We start from the raw sequence: 15,677 nt of genomic DNA, 5'->3' as shown, positions 1-15,677 counted from the left end.
ATTTTCAGAGTTTGGAAAAATAAAAGAATTTTTTTGCATCAACTTTACCAGCCTTCCCTAATTTTAAAATATTAAATTTAAAATCTAACAAGTAGCAATAAATATATTGTATTAAAACTACCGAGTCAAAGATTTTAATTGCTTTATTTTATTGCTTCATATACTATCCCCGAAAAAACTGCTGAATTTCTAAAAGTTATGAAGTTTTCAGCAAAGAGAAACTATTATTTTCCATCTTTTGCTAAGGGCTCAGTACTGTCAAATAATATTCTATCATTAGATGTTCCGTTAAGTTTTAATAAAATTGAAAAAAAAAGCACAATTTTATCTTAAATTCCGAGATGGAGACATTTAAGATAATATCTCTGAGAAATAGTTTGAAAAAAACATGCATGTTTTTTTCGAATGCTAGTGTTTTAAGAAGTATAATTTCCGCAAAATTACACATAAATCATTGACGGATAGACAATTTTTTTAAACATTTTTCTAAATTAAAGGGGTTAAAACATTTTTTATATTAACTGCCCCTTCAGAAAGGAGAAGGTTTTTCGTCAAATTGAGCCTGTGTATCATTTCTCGATAGGTGCTTTACAAGTGCCATGACTTTAAAATATATGACAGCATAATACTCTAAATAGTCTTATTGAATTTATCAAAAGAAATTACCTGACTAATTTGAAGAAGTTGCTTATCATTATATTTTAGTATAATGATAAGCATTCATTATAAGCATATCATTATATTTTAGTGTTAATATAATTATAGCTTTTTAATTAGTAAAAAACCTTAAAAATTTTTGAAAAAGAATTTAAAAACATATTATGCGGCATTCTTGAGCCCTACCTTTCTTTTCATCAAAGTTAGCATTTCAAACTGTACCATGCAGCGCTAAGAGCAATTTAAATTTTCATCCCTAACTAGCCTCATTTCTTTTTAAGTTTTGGAAAGTTCGATGAAGAAATCAATACTTTTAATTTCACCAAAACCTCGCGTAAAATTTCAAAGCGAAAGTTTTCTTTTAAATCAAAAGCTAAGTCGAAACACCTGCTTCCAAACCGTTCGATATTAAAATCGATACCCCCAGGTGGAACGTCTGGCTGAGGAATTTCTCAGAGTAATTTTATTTCAATAAAACGGAGATCCCCGATTCTCCAGGGAAAATTCTCATTGAAGCGAGGCGAGGTTCTATTTCAACATCTTTAGTTTAACAGCCACGGTATTAATTCCTTAACTTTTTTCTTCTTCTTTTGACAAGGGGAGAGAAGAGATTTACAATTATTGTTTAAAGGCGTTAGATTTGAAATGGGAGTTACTTATTTTTTTTCTCCAGTTATTCTCTAGCAAAATCCGGTAAATGAATTAATCGGAATGAAAAAATTCTTTTGTGAATAGAAGAGATTTCATTAGTGGAGGCGCGGAGTTTTGTATTTCATTAGGGTTTCGGAATTCATTAATATTAGTAAAGATCGCAAACAGATGTTTACTAATGATTGCTTTGAACAATGTACACAGTGGGCTAGAATAACATTCAACATCATTAATTTCAATATCTTAAGGCGACATCTTACAGTAAGAATTAGCCAATCTTAGAAAATATTATGGTTTTATATAGTCATAGTTACCGTATTTTTGCGATTTTTTTTACACAATTTTTAAGGATTTTTCACTCTGATATCTATGCGTTAAATTCCAAGAAATATATATAATATGTATATATACAGTGGTGGCCAAAAGTGTGGATATTTTTTGAAAAGTTTCATGTTTTTCAACTTTGTGTGCCTGTAGAATTTATAAATTTTCACTTAAATTGAATATTAAATTATACTTAGTTTATATATTAAATTGAAGGCAATATAATGTAAAATTTAATAACAAAACAGAATTAAAATATTTGTATTACAAAAAAAGTTAAACTCATTTTAGTAGAGCAAACAAACACAAATCGTTTTGAATGAGGACGTGTTTTGTAATAAAAGCGTACTAGCCAATCACAAACACTGTTCTTAGGACCAATCAAATGTCTGTAACTATAGTTCAGGCTATTTGGATGGTAAAAGAGTTATTGTTGTGGAAATATTTTGCGGAATGATGCATACTAGTACAATTAAATAGAGTATTACTGTTTTTAAATATTTAAAGTTCTTTTTTTTAATTAAACTAATTTTAAACAATGTCACCAACAAGAAGAACTAATTGGACATCTACAAAAAGAAGCCGAATTGTCATATTGAGAGAAAATGACCTCGCTTATGCTGAAATTGCAAGACAAGTTGGTGGTTCAGTGACTTGTTCTGGTGTACGGAGGTTCTGTTTACGTTATGAAAAAACGAAATCAGTGGAAAATAAAGCCAAATGAGGCCGAAAAAAATGCACAAGTGCTACTGCCGATAGAAAAATTAAACGGCTATGCCTTCAAGATAGAAAAAATTTCATCAGATGCCATTAGATGTGAAATGAATGCAGCGGGTATTGCAGTAAGTTCAAGAACAATAAGAAGAAATTTATCAGGATTTAGACAAGCTAGAATTCCAAGAAAAAAACCATATTTAAATCAAAAGCAACGCGAAAAACGAGTTAAGTGAGCAAAAGAACACATTAAATGGTCAGAAAATCAATGGAAGCAAGTTATCTGGAGCGATGAGAGTATAATATCGCTCTTTGGTAGTGATGGTAGAAAATAGGTGAGACGTAGAGTAGGTGAAGCACTTCATCCTGATTGCATTGGAGCAACTACAAAAAACCCAACAAATGTCATGATTTGGGCATGTACGTCTGCAGATGGTGTGGGCCGAATTCAAGTGATTGATGGCATCCTGAATGTCAAAAAATACATCGAAACTGTCCTGAAACCAAAATTAATACCTTCCATCAGGGATCTCTTCCCCAACAACGCACCATTTATTTTTCAGCAGAATTCAGCTTCATGCCACACAGCAAAAGTATGCAAAGCATGGCTTCAAAATGAAGGCATAGATACATTACCATGGCCAGGAAACAGCCCTAATCTCAATCTAATTGAAAATTTGTGGCGACGTTTGAAAATTCCTGTACGAAAAAAACGTCCATCCAATAAAAGACTATAATTGAGACTATTATTGAAGCTATAATTGATTCCTGGCACGATTAATCAGCGTTCTTGAAATTGGCTGAAACAATTGAATAGAAATTATATATTTAATGACATACTGATTTAAGTTAATTATGAATTGTTTTGTGACAATGAATACAATTTGTTATTTAGAAGTGCTTTTTAAAAAATTGAAATAACTTTTGATTTTTAAATTAATACAAACAACCAGTAAATATTCAAAACGTTTTAAACCTATGCATATATAAATTTAGATAAAAAACTATTTGTGAAGACTGAAGTACAAATACAGTAGAAAACAATTCTTCAAACAAGTTTTTTTCAGAAATAGTAGACCAATTCTAGTTCTTTCTGACTTTCAACATTCCTTTAAAATTTTTTATTTGTTTATTTTCTGCCTTGCGGGTCTTAGATTTTCCAATACTTTGCTTGTTAGGAAAAAAGTATTATTTTGCTAAACAAAATTTTGGGGTCTTGAGATAAAATGCCAGCCAAATTTCACTTTACTTCGATAAGGTTGTAGGAAGAATATATGCAAACTCTTATTTGTTTAAAAAATAAAATTTGGAACCTGGCTTTATATATATATATATATATATATATATATATATATATATATATATATATATATATATATATATATATATATATATATATATATATATATATATATATATATATATATATATATATATATTACAAATTTTCAAAAAAAATATTACTTTCAGTTTGATAAAAATTACGTATTACTTCTGATTTTAAAAGGAACTTTTTATCAAATGCATGAACGTTAAGTTTCAAACTACTATATTTGCTGTCTTACACAACTTGTCAACTGACAAGCCTATTTTAAGGCATAAGAGGTGCGTTTTCCACTGGTGCCGTCCATGGTCAAGAATTTGACGCATACGTCGTATCCCGTTTTACTGGGAGGATGTATTCACACAGCATTCATTCATCCATCAACAGATCGTAAATTTGACCTGAAGCAGGCCACGGTAAATCTCCAATCCAGTACCCTCAGAGGTATTGATTTGTTATACGACCTTGGAGGACTTTGTGACCTCCAGTGATTTAGCGTGCACCAGTCACCATTTTGTACACGGGGAGTCTTCTGTCAGCGGGGATCGAACTCGCGACCTCTTGTATTTGGGTTGGGATAAACCTACCAGGCAATCCCGGTCTTAGTATTTTCGTTGTAAGTAGAATAGGAGTTTAAGTTTACGCGATTTTTCAACTCTACCCTAACTTTACCATTTCCACGAATTTGGAAATTTTACTTCATTTTACCATGGTAGAACCAGTACGTTTCAGTAAGATGTCGATATATTTTGGCTTGAGAAAAAGGGGCATGATTTTCCCGAACCATAGTAATGGAGAGGGGGGTGAAGTGTTGTTTCATCGCTTTAATACAAGACATCTTATTCAGAAGGTTAGTAAGTAAGTATTTATTCATCGTTGCTGTTCTATCTTTTTCCTGTAGCTGTTGCCATCCAACATATAATAAAATATTTATAATCATCTCATTAATCGATTCAAGAATCGATTAATAATAATACTACAGAGTATCCCCCCAGTGTCAGAGAATTATACTCTGAAACGACATAATATTTTACATAAAATTTTGAATATTACTCTATTTACATCATTGAAAATAATATTTTATACTAACAACCTTGCTTAGCTAATAATGTTAATAACTAACATAAGTTGCCAGTTTTGCTGGAAAGTGTACATGTCTTCCAGACCTAGTCACAATTTTGTCGGATTCCTTGGGAGAATGATTTTTTTCTGTATGTAAAGATTTGGAAATTCCAGGTTTTACAACCCGTAAGTTTGATTCAACCTTCTCTGTAGTAGGAATCAAATATGCTGGCTTTACACGGTTTATGGACACAGTAGATTGCCTGCCATTTAGTTGAATTGTAAGGTTTTTAGCTGATCGCTTCAAAACCTTATGTGGACCTGTATAGGGTTTACATAAGGGAGGTTTTACACAATCCACTCTTAAAAACACGTGAGAACAAGTGCTTAGTGAGGGATAAACGTAAAATGTAGTTCGTCCATGAGCAGATGTTGCAATTGGATTCAATTCAATTGGATTCAATTGGATTGTTCCGTATACCAGTTCCGCACACGATGCGTTGATATCCTCCTTTACAGCAGTACGGATTCCTAAAAGGACTACTGGAAGTACTTCTGTCCACTGTGAGTTTTCATGCGCATGGACGAACTACATTCCCCCAAGGAACCCGACAAAATTGTGACTAGGTCTGGAAGACATGTACACTTTCCAGCAAAACTGGCAACTTATGTTAGTTATTAACATTATTAGCTAAGCAAGGTTGTTAGTATAAAATATTATTTTCAATGATGTAAATAGAGTAATATTCAAAATTTTATGTAAAATATTATGTCGTTTCAGAGTATAATTCTCTGACACTGGGGGGATACTCTGTAGTATTATTATTAATCGATTCTTGAATCGATTAATGAGATGATTATAAATATTTTATTATATGTTGGATGGCAATAGCTACAGGAAAAAAGATAGAACAGCAACGATGAATAAATACTTACTTACTAACCTTCTGAATAAGATGTCTTGTATTAAAGCGATCGGGTAGAGGTTCGATTCCTAATTCTGTTAATTTAAAGCCTAAGAAATTTAAAGAATTTTTACTGAATGCACATTTTTCAACATTGATACAAAGACCATATTGTTCTAATCTTGCAAATAAATTCTTAAGGTTTTGTATATGTTCACTATGATTTTTAGACGCGATTAATATGTCGTCGACAAATGCATAAATATTAGGTAAATCTCTAGTGACTTCGTCAATAAATCTTTGGAATGTAGCTGCTGCGTTGCACAGTCCGAACTGCATGCGTGTACTTTCGAATAGTCCAAAAGGTGTACAAATGGCCGTTTTATGAATGTCATCAGGGTTAATTGGAATCTGGTGATAGGCCTTTACTAAGTCAATGTGACTGAAAATTTTGGCGCCATGCAGTTCAGATGTGAAATCAGCTACACAAGGAATGGGATATTTTTCCTTCACTGTTTGTGCATTTAGTGCCCTAAAATCACCAACTGGCCTCCACTCCAGTGTTCCCTTTTTTGGGACCATGTGAAGTGGGGATGCATAATTACTTCTAGATGGTCTTATGTGCCCTAATTCCATCATTATTTTAAATTCTGATTTTGCAATTTTTAGTCTATCCGGAGCTAATCTGCGAGGTCTTGCTACTACTGGAGGACCTACGGTATTTATAAAATGAAGGGTGTTATGTTTTACGGGTTGATTGGGATCCGGTAATTTAGTAATTGAGGGAAATTCTGCTAAAAGTGAATGAATCACGGAATCACCTGATATTGTTTTAACTGAATGCAAAATTGTTTCCTTAACATGACCTTTTGTTTTAAATTTAGTCGTCAAATCTCTTAGACATTTATTGCGTAAATCTGGCACTAAAGCAAAAGAGTGAAGGAAATCGGCACCTAAAATTGGCGTCGTAATATTAGCAATAAAAAATGACCAAGAAAAAATTCGTCTTAATCCGAAATCTAAAGAAAGTGTTTTTTGTCCATAAACATTAATTGGTGTAGAATTAGCAGCGAAAACTGTTTGCAGAGGATTATTTCTTTTTTGAATATAATTTGCCGGGAGAATGGACACGTCGGATCTAGTATCGACCAGAAATGATAAGTTTGTTGTCCGGTCTCGAATGAACAGGCGACGCGATGTTTGTGGCAAAGAACATGTCGCGTTTATTCTTCGCCAACTCCGTTTTCCCGAAACTTACATGGCATAACGCATTTTCCTGGTTTACATTTGTTTCCAAAATTGCGATGGTACCAGCAAACAGATGAATCTCGTTTTTTAACACTATTACTTCTGTTCCTGCGATAAGGAGAACGAGAGCGAGAAATTTCAAGTTTGTCAATTCTTTCATTTAATTTTTTTATTTGGCGAAGTAATTTCTCTTCCATTGAATTTGAATCGTTTTCAGTTATAGAGTGGGTTTCCATGGGAACTGGCGTGACTTCTAATATCTTATCGGAAATGTCGGCTGCTTTTTCTAAAGTTAAATCTGAAACAGCTGCTAAAATCGTTTGTACTGATGTTGGCAAACGCTGCAAAAATAATTCTAACATAAGCTTTTCAGGGACTTTTAATGTTTCTGCACGACGTTTCATAATCCTTAATAGTTCGGAAGGCTTCCTGTTACCCAGTTCTTCACCAGACAAAAGTTGGCGAATTTCTTGTTGCGATGACTCGCCTGATCTAACAATTAATTCTGTTTTTAAATTATTGTAAGGATCTGTAGCATCAGGATTCATTAAAATATCTCGTACAATCGATGCAATCTCTGGCGGTAATTGAGAAACAATGTAATTATATTTGGTTATAGATTCTGTTATAGGTTTGGGAGATGCCAATCTAAACGTGCTTTCACACATAATAAACCAAAGAGCAGGATCTGATCTGTTATATAGTGGTATTTGTACAGCACTTACCTCAGACATGGCGAAAGAAGTCTGAATGGCGTCACCAGATTTTTTTTTTCAAACTGAGATCAGAATCAAACTAAACAAAATTCTTGATGGGTATAATTAATATCAATTCAAATCGTCCGCATAGTCACCATTGAAGTGTTGTTTCATCGCTTTAATACAAGACATCTTATTCAGAAGGTTAGTAAGTAAGTATTTATTCATCGTTGCTGTTCTATCTTTTTCCTGTAGCTGTTGCCATCCAACATATAATAAAATATTTATAATCATCTCATTAATCGATTCAAGAATCGATTAATAATAATACTACAGGGGAATTGTGAATAATGGGAAAATCATGTGAAGTTGTGTCACGTTTACTACTTACAAAGAACGTGACGAATTTAGAAAATAAGAACTTAAACTGGGGATAACCAATGTGCAACTCCATGTTGCACCTTTAATTGATTTACCTCAATTCAAAAAAAAAAAAGAATTATTTTGCAGTACAACAATAATCAAGCACGATAAGACTTAATTATAATGCGCTTCTCTCTAAACTGAACTAATACTCTCTGCATTTGAAAAAATATTAAATGAAAAATAAAAAATGGTCCGCTAAAATACAACTCTCCCCCCTTATGCTGCAATTTCTTAACCATTTTTTCCAATCAAAAAACAATTTTAAGTATTTATTTTCTATTTCAGAGTTTTCAAATTGTAAAACAAAATTGTAACATCTATTATATATAATTCTCTTACGTGGCTCCCAAATTTTGGCTGTATTTCTTTTCCGCCGGTGGCAACGTTTGCTTTGTTTCGAAAACACCAAAGCATTCTGCCTTTTAATGATGTGTTTCTGATCTAATATATATAATTCTCTTACGTGGCTCCCAAATTTTGTCTGAAGTACTTTGTACAACTAAATAAGATTCTTTTCACAACAGTTAAATATTTACTTTATTTTCTTCATTCATAGAGAAAACAGTCGGCAAAGAATTCTATTAGGTTAAGAAATATTTCGCTAAAAAAATAACGAGTTCTAAAAGAAATAAAAATAAACAACTTAAAAAATAAAAATGCTGTTGCCAGCCATAGAATTTTTTGAAAGTTAACTTAGCAACATAAATCAAAATGACATAGAAGCGCAACTAGATCAAAATTATGATACCTGAGCGCTTGACGTAACAAATCCTTCAATTCTAAAAGTGTTGTATCGCCAAATGCCCAAATTAACAATTGTGTTCTTAAAGAAATTCTATAAAAAGTTTTAAATAAACAACCTACTTCTACAACTGCTTCTTGAAGAACTTGGCTCATTGATTAAAAATATAGTTTTAATTTTACAGTACTAACTTTACTTCTACTTTCATTATTGCTATGACCCTCTTTCATTACATTTTACAATTTCATGCTAAATTTGAGGACCTTAAGTTGTTTTGCGGTTGAATACTGACATTTAGAAATGTGTACATAAAAAAAATAATATTTAGAGGTTAAGAGTTGCCTCAGAAAAATTTGAATTGTTGACATTGAACTAAACGATGGAAACAATCGTTTTTGTGAAAAATTGAATTGTATTGTTGACATCAAAACTAAAAATATTGTGTTTCAACTTAACAATACTACCTTAATTTATACTTTGGAATTGCCTCGGAGAAACTTAAATTGTTAGCAATGACTTAAACAAAAAGTTTTATTTTAACTGACAAATACTATATTATAATTTTAACTTTTTCTATGACTATACTCATTTTCTTACTCTTATTTTTTTGTTTTTTATACATTTTATATTTTTGTGATAAAATAAAAAACTTATAGTTGTTCTGCTTCTGAACACTGATGAAAACACAAAATGATGGGCTTCATCAACAATCAAACATATATACATTTATTTTACAAAATCCATATTATTAAGGTGGCGCCCTTCAGAGAATTAAAAATACAAAATTATCTTCATCAAAGCCGATGCTTTACATCCGGCGTTCAGTGGCAGACTACTATTTCATATTGTTTTACAACACATGGCTTTAGCCCTCTGGTGGGAAAGACTTTAAAGCATAACTTACAACAGTTACTTTTCTCAACAACTGAAATTTTGAATAGTGTGATTAAGAAAAATATGTGAACTGTTTGAAATTTCAAATTAATATAGAAATGTACAGGTTTAGAATTTTCTACTGTGAAAAGTTTTCGGAACTTCAGTATTCAAAAAAGTATACAAAAGCTAGACGTTACGAACGTATCCAATGAGCGAGCAAAGCGAGCATTGGATTGCGAAGCAATCCGAAATGAACTGCGAAAGCAGTTCCGGGGGTTGGTGAGCGCCAGCGAGCAGGGGGAGAAGCCTCCTAGTATTTTGAATTTGAAATAATTTTCCCAATACGTTTGATTTTAGCGAGCATTCTTGTTATTTTCAACCAGTGGTTGCAATAAATTTCATTTTAAACGAAAAATTCCTTTTTTTTTTTAATCGATAATTACTTTTAATGTAACCCACGATTGTTTTTAAACATTTAAATAAAATGTGTTTTGAAGTATATCTATTAGATAATCAAGTAATTTCTGAAAAAATGGCTAAGAACTCAACGAGGACCGGATTGAGTCAAACGCATAAAACAGGGGGGGGGGGCAACCTGCCGCTCGCGAGCTACTTGCGGCTCTTTGAAAGATTATTTGTGGCTCTCGATAAATGTACCCGAGTTCCCTTTTCATTTCTGTCCTATTATATTTCAAAAAGTGCAGAAAATCCTCAGCGGCCATGTCGTATGATTATGCGGCATGTAAAAGATCCCTGGAGTGCCTCATTGGCTCTTGGCATTTCCGGCAAAATTGAATTCCTAGTGCACTTTAGCATCCAAATAGAGTCTCGGTGCTGCCACCTAGTGTAGCAGAAACTAGACGTCCAAATTAACATGACCAACGGTATCTCACCCATTGTGGTGGTCCTGAAAGAGTGGATACCACCTCTGGAGAACGCACTAGGTCTGCTCATCGGCAAGACCGATTGTGCAGCTCATTGGAAATAAAAAAAATAAAAAAAAATATTTCAAAAAGTTATTATACTGAATTAAAACGAGGCTGCTTGTCGAATTATTTCAATATTCGGAACAACGTCTGATGTGAATCATTTTATTCCACTCTAAAATTCATGAAATCCAAACTCCGATCAGTATAAACAAACCAGCATCTCGAAGAATTACTGAGAAGTGCTGTCACCAATTATTCACCAAATTTTAAAGAATTATCAAGAGAATTGAAATGAATGTGTTCAATTTTTAATATTTAAGTTCAATACACATATTTTGTACTTTTATTTATATGTTTTCAATGAATATAATTTCCGTAAAAAAAAATTTAATACTTTTTCTGCATACCTTTTAAATGCGTATTTAATTGCGACTCGCAAAAAAAATTTCAAATTTTGAAAAATGGCTCGACTATCAAGGAACTTGACTATCCCTGGCCTAAAATATTTAAAAAACATCCAAAGATATGATTACACATTGTAATATTTAATTCTTAAAGTTTTAATGGCATGTCAAATCTAAGAATTATACGATTAAATTATATAGAAGCAATGTGATGGATGTGAAATTCTTCTAAATATTCCAGATAAAAGTGAAAAACCTTTGAAATTTCTTGTCGTTTTGGTTGCTCAGAGCAAAGCGATCAATCACTTCACTAATAAGCATAGCCTTATACATATAATTGTATGTACATACAATTTTGCTATACATATATTTTTATTATATATTAGTTTATAATAGAGTACATGTGTTTGTTTGAATTCTGATGCGAGCTCTACTTTTAGTCCAATAGTGAGAAAGGCGCTCGTTTCCATTTTCAACGTTATTCAATTTAAAAAGAAATATGATATCTCTGATAATTCTAAAAGAAATATGTTACCGAGATACAGAATAAAAAGAAACTGTTTAACATTTTAGTAGTACATACGAGATCTGCCTATTTTTTTTCTGAAATTTGATTTTGATAATACGATTTTGAGCCCTAATGCCTCGAGTCTCCAGAAAGTAGTTTAAAATTATTTCCGATGAAATAGATATTCTGATTAACTCTTTTTAAAACACGAAAAATTTATCTGAATTTTAAAGATGTATTTATCTACGTTACTACTGTTTCTCATTCAGTATTTTAATTGAAAGAAAATAACATGTGTGCCTCAAAATGTAGATTATATTTGCTTTTTTAAAAATAAGCTAAAGAGAAAAAAAGCAGTCTTCTTAAAAAAAAAGAAAAAAAAAGGCTTTGTGCTTTCTTCTCCAATTTTTATTATTTTATTTCCTTTATTCTCATTTTTGTTTTACGATTTTAAATATAATATTTAACTTTTTTCACACTTAAAAAACGATACTTGATAGAGGACTATTATTTTGAAGTTCACATGACATTTCAGATAAGCTAGATGAATATTTGAAATCTTGGAAGATATTATGTAATTTTCTCCTTTTCAATTAATAGAACAACTAAAATAAGCTAAAACTAAAGAGGAAACAATCGTGGAATAACAAATAAAGTTACAATAAAACATGAATTAGTTTCATCGTGCATTATATTGATTTTTCCTTTTACACTAGACTTGCCTCATACAAGAGTTTTTTGTGGTGAATTCATCGTTATTCGTTTATCCACCATATGGTGCCCTAAGCAAAAGTTGCTCTAATGAGATTCCATTTCCTATATTCCATTCCTCCAAATGGGCTGAATTATTAGGGAGAAAAATGAACACTCAGAGTTCCATCTGCAGTTGCAATTTTTCTTTTTTGTTGTTGCCAGATTCGCGAAGAACCGTCACATATAACTTCTTTTCTGGAGAAAAGGGAACATAGCCCGATGGATATTTAACGAGCAAAAACAAAATAGAATAGATGCACTCAGAAAGGATTGAAGTTGAAGTGAAGTGATTTTTTTTTCGAATCCTTGTCAAACTGGATGCTTTGATAAATTTGGAATATTTTCGTGTTTTTTCTATTGAAATCTGCATCTAAACTGTGATTATTTTTTCTAGGGTGTGTTTCACTTTAGGCGCATATTCACAATTTTGTGAAATTCAATAACTTGTTTTGAAAACATATACTAAAATACAACATTAAAAAAAATTTAAAATGTAAAAAGGATAAATTAGAACAGCGATGGCTCAGGGGATAGAGCGCTCCCCTTCCAATGAGGTGAACCGGGATCGAATCCTCAGCGATGGCTGGTCGAAGCGAATCCGCATCCGGCTTGCACCGACCACAGTTTTTACGTGAAAGATCCTCAGTGGTAGACAGATCATGGGTTAGAGTCCCCTTGCCGTCAGGTTAACCATGGGAAGTTCTCGTGTAACGCAATCCGTGTAACGCAACCTCTCTGTGTAACGCAAATACGTGTTAGCTCTTTCAAAAAGTCCTCTACGAAGGTGATTTCTCCCAATACTCGATCCAAGAGTTCCCTTGTCTTCTGGACTGGGTTTAAAATTACACGGCTACGGAGTTGAACGTTAGTAGTCGTAAACCCATGAAATTGGGTTGGCTGTTCAACGACGGTTTTACTATAATATGAAGGATCAATTAGTTTATGAATAAATTTTACGTTTGGAAAACTTTTCGAATAACTGGAGGAACAAAAAAATTCCACTGGGTGATTTTAAAGACAAACACATAAAACTTCAACTGGTCAAAAAATTCGGCGAAAAGGACTTGAACTTCAATTTCTTTTAGATAGTTTTTTATGTCTTTAAAACTCCGCAAAGTGATATTGTGTTAGGAGCTTTTGTAAAGCGTTTGTTACTTAAAACAGTGCCATATTGTTATGCCAGAAACAGAGAATATTCATGTCAATGTGTGTTATTTTTCAGGAAACAAATTAATGCAGCAGTATTCAATAACTCCATGGTGACATGATTCGTTCATTATTTCAGATCAGTAGTTGACAAAAAAAAACTTGTTTGCCTTTTATTTTGGACGATAAAAAACTGAGGGTAGTAAAAATGAAGTGTCTGCTTTCACCAAAAAAACGAGCTTGAAAAATAGCAACAGGTTTAATCAAGAGCACCTTCATCGTATCTCTTAAACTTTGTCTTCTAAAATCTGATTAAACAAGCACGTTTCGGTATTTGCAAAAGAGGACATAATTTGGTGCAGTAGCTGTAACATCTAAAGTTTAGTAGTTGAAAATTTAGACCAATATTTCAAATAATCTCTGGAATGCTTGGATTTAACTTTAATTTGCAATCTGGAATTTTACTGACCGTTAAACTTAGATGTATGTGACTTTAAACTCGATTTTTTTTTACGGACTTAAGGAGCACAATAGATATGACTGTCATCACGAATACGAGAAATGATCACTTGCTGCATATTGTTAGAATCTTGTGCATAATTTCAATTTCGACAATGCCAACACTATTTCCACCCCAGTCACATCACCTCATCTTGATGCCCTGGAATGAATCTTTTTTCTTTTTTTTAATGGCGGGCACTTGGAGCTATTGTCCATTGGCCACAGAAAGTGCCAGAACTGCTAATTCTCTTTTCGTTACCCAGTGGGCACCTGTGCCGAAGCCACGGCGGTGGAACAGCGTCGCCCACGTCACACTACCACAACCCGTTTATAGGGCGGGTCACATTCACACATTCACACACAAAGGAGAAAGGACATAGAACACAGATAGAGGGAAAGAAACATCCATGCCTTGCCCGGGATTCGAACCCAGAATCTTTCTGATGCAAGGACAGTTCCCTGCCCCCTACACAGACTGGTCGGCCCTGGAATGAATCTTGTTTTATTCATACGAATGCTGAATTCCTTGTTAATGATATTAGTTTCTCAAAAGCACGTGCAAACGCATTTTACCCTGATTTGCCCCTCCCGGTCATCGTGGTTTTTCTTGTTTTTGTTGTTTTTTTTTTTTAAATCTTTTTTTTTTTTCTTTCGGCCATTGTGATTTTTCTAGTTTTGTTTTTCACTTATATTTTTCTATTTTTCTTTGTCAACTTTATATTTCATATTTCAAATGACTTTTGCTTCTTCTCATTCACGTCTGGCAAGTCTTGAAAATGGGCACTTGTCTTTGAGCGCTTGAAGCATGTAGACTGTTATTTCCAATTTGTATAATTTTGAATGGTTCCAACAGTTCGTTTAGATAAGCCATCGAAAGTTTGTACCCTTTAACGTCAACTTTGCGTATTTCGTCATATTTAAAAAACGTTCTAAGTAAATCGAAAAATTTTTTCCCGCAGTTGTAAAATTCTTTGATCCAAAAATAATTCCATGCAAAAAATAATTTTTAATAATGATTTATTATTTTTTCTTACTTTATATAATACCGTATATCCCAGTGTATAAGTCGACCGCTAAAAAATATTTATGAAATATTCTTAATACTTTGAATTATTCTGAGTTATATTTTTTAAAATGCTCTTGAGCTAATTACATTAACTTTTTTAATTCATAACTTTTTCTGAACATAATTTGATGTAATGTTTCTGAAAATACCTCTGTATGTAAAGATAATATGATGAGAGAAAAAGCAAAATTAATTGCTTATAATACATTAAAAATAATTTTTGAAAGGAGTAAATTGACACAGTTGTTCATATCTACATCAATATTCTATTCCCTTCATATTTCCCGATCAATTAAATCCCAGATTTTTTATAGGTATACAAGTTGACCCCGTGATTTTTGTTATACAGTCGAACTCGTTTATAACGAGCTCGGATTTAACGATAACTCGGATTTACCGAGGGAAACGAGAATATTTGGTTGGATCAATGTTAAGTCTATGGAACAGAAGTCGCTTTTAACGAGCAAGACTCTGTTTTAGCGAGCAATATTTTTCTGTCTTGCAATCTTTTTTTTCAAAATGATAAAAAATGCGCGAAATCAAAAAAAAAAAAAAAAAAAAAAAAAAGCAAACTGAAACTTCAAAGTAAGCTAACAAACTACTATTTGAAATATTAAAATTAATGAAAAAAATGAACGTTTTGGTAAGAATCTTTTCCTTTATTTTTTCTTCCGTTTATTGCTTCTTTCCTTTAAGACTGTAGCGCAACTAGAAATTTTTTGCTGGTTGGGGGGGGGATAGTT

At 32.5% G+C, this 15,677-nt stretch overlaps 1 protein-coding gene and 1 long non-coding RNA gene across 6 annotated transcripts in view; one reads left to right on the top strand and one right to left on the bottom strand.

Moving 5' to 3' along the window:
- Positions 1-15,677, top strand: part of LOC139426072 (uncharacterized) — a 52,139-nt gene that overhangs the window by 12,959 nt on the left and 23,503 nt on the right. The gene's annotated exons all lie outside the window — the stretch shown is intronic.
- LOC147806971 (uncharacterized) lies at positions 6,851-7,937 on the bottom strand. Its single transcript, XM_087167564.1, has one exon. It carries the CDS (start codon positions 7,617-7,619, stop codon positions 6,861-6,863), a length of 759 nt encoding a protein of 252 aa, XP_087023690.1. The 5' UTR covers positions 7,620-7,937; the 3' UTR covers positions 6,851-6,860.

The sequence above is a fragment of the Parasteatoda tepidariorum genome, chromosome 7, assembly GCF_982258835.1.
Source record: "Parasteatoda tepidariorum strain Cologne lab strain chromosome 7, Ptep-v5.0, whole genome shotgun sequence".
Lineage (NCBI taxonomy): Eukaryota > Metazoa > Arthropoda > Arachnida > Araneae > Theridiidae > Parasteatoda > Parasteatoda tepidariorum.
This window is presented reverse-complemented; position numbering and strand designations above follow the sequence as displayed.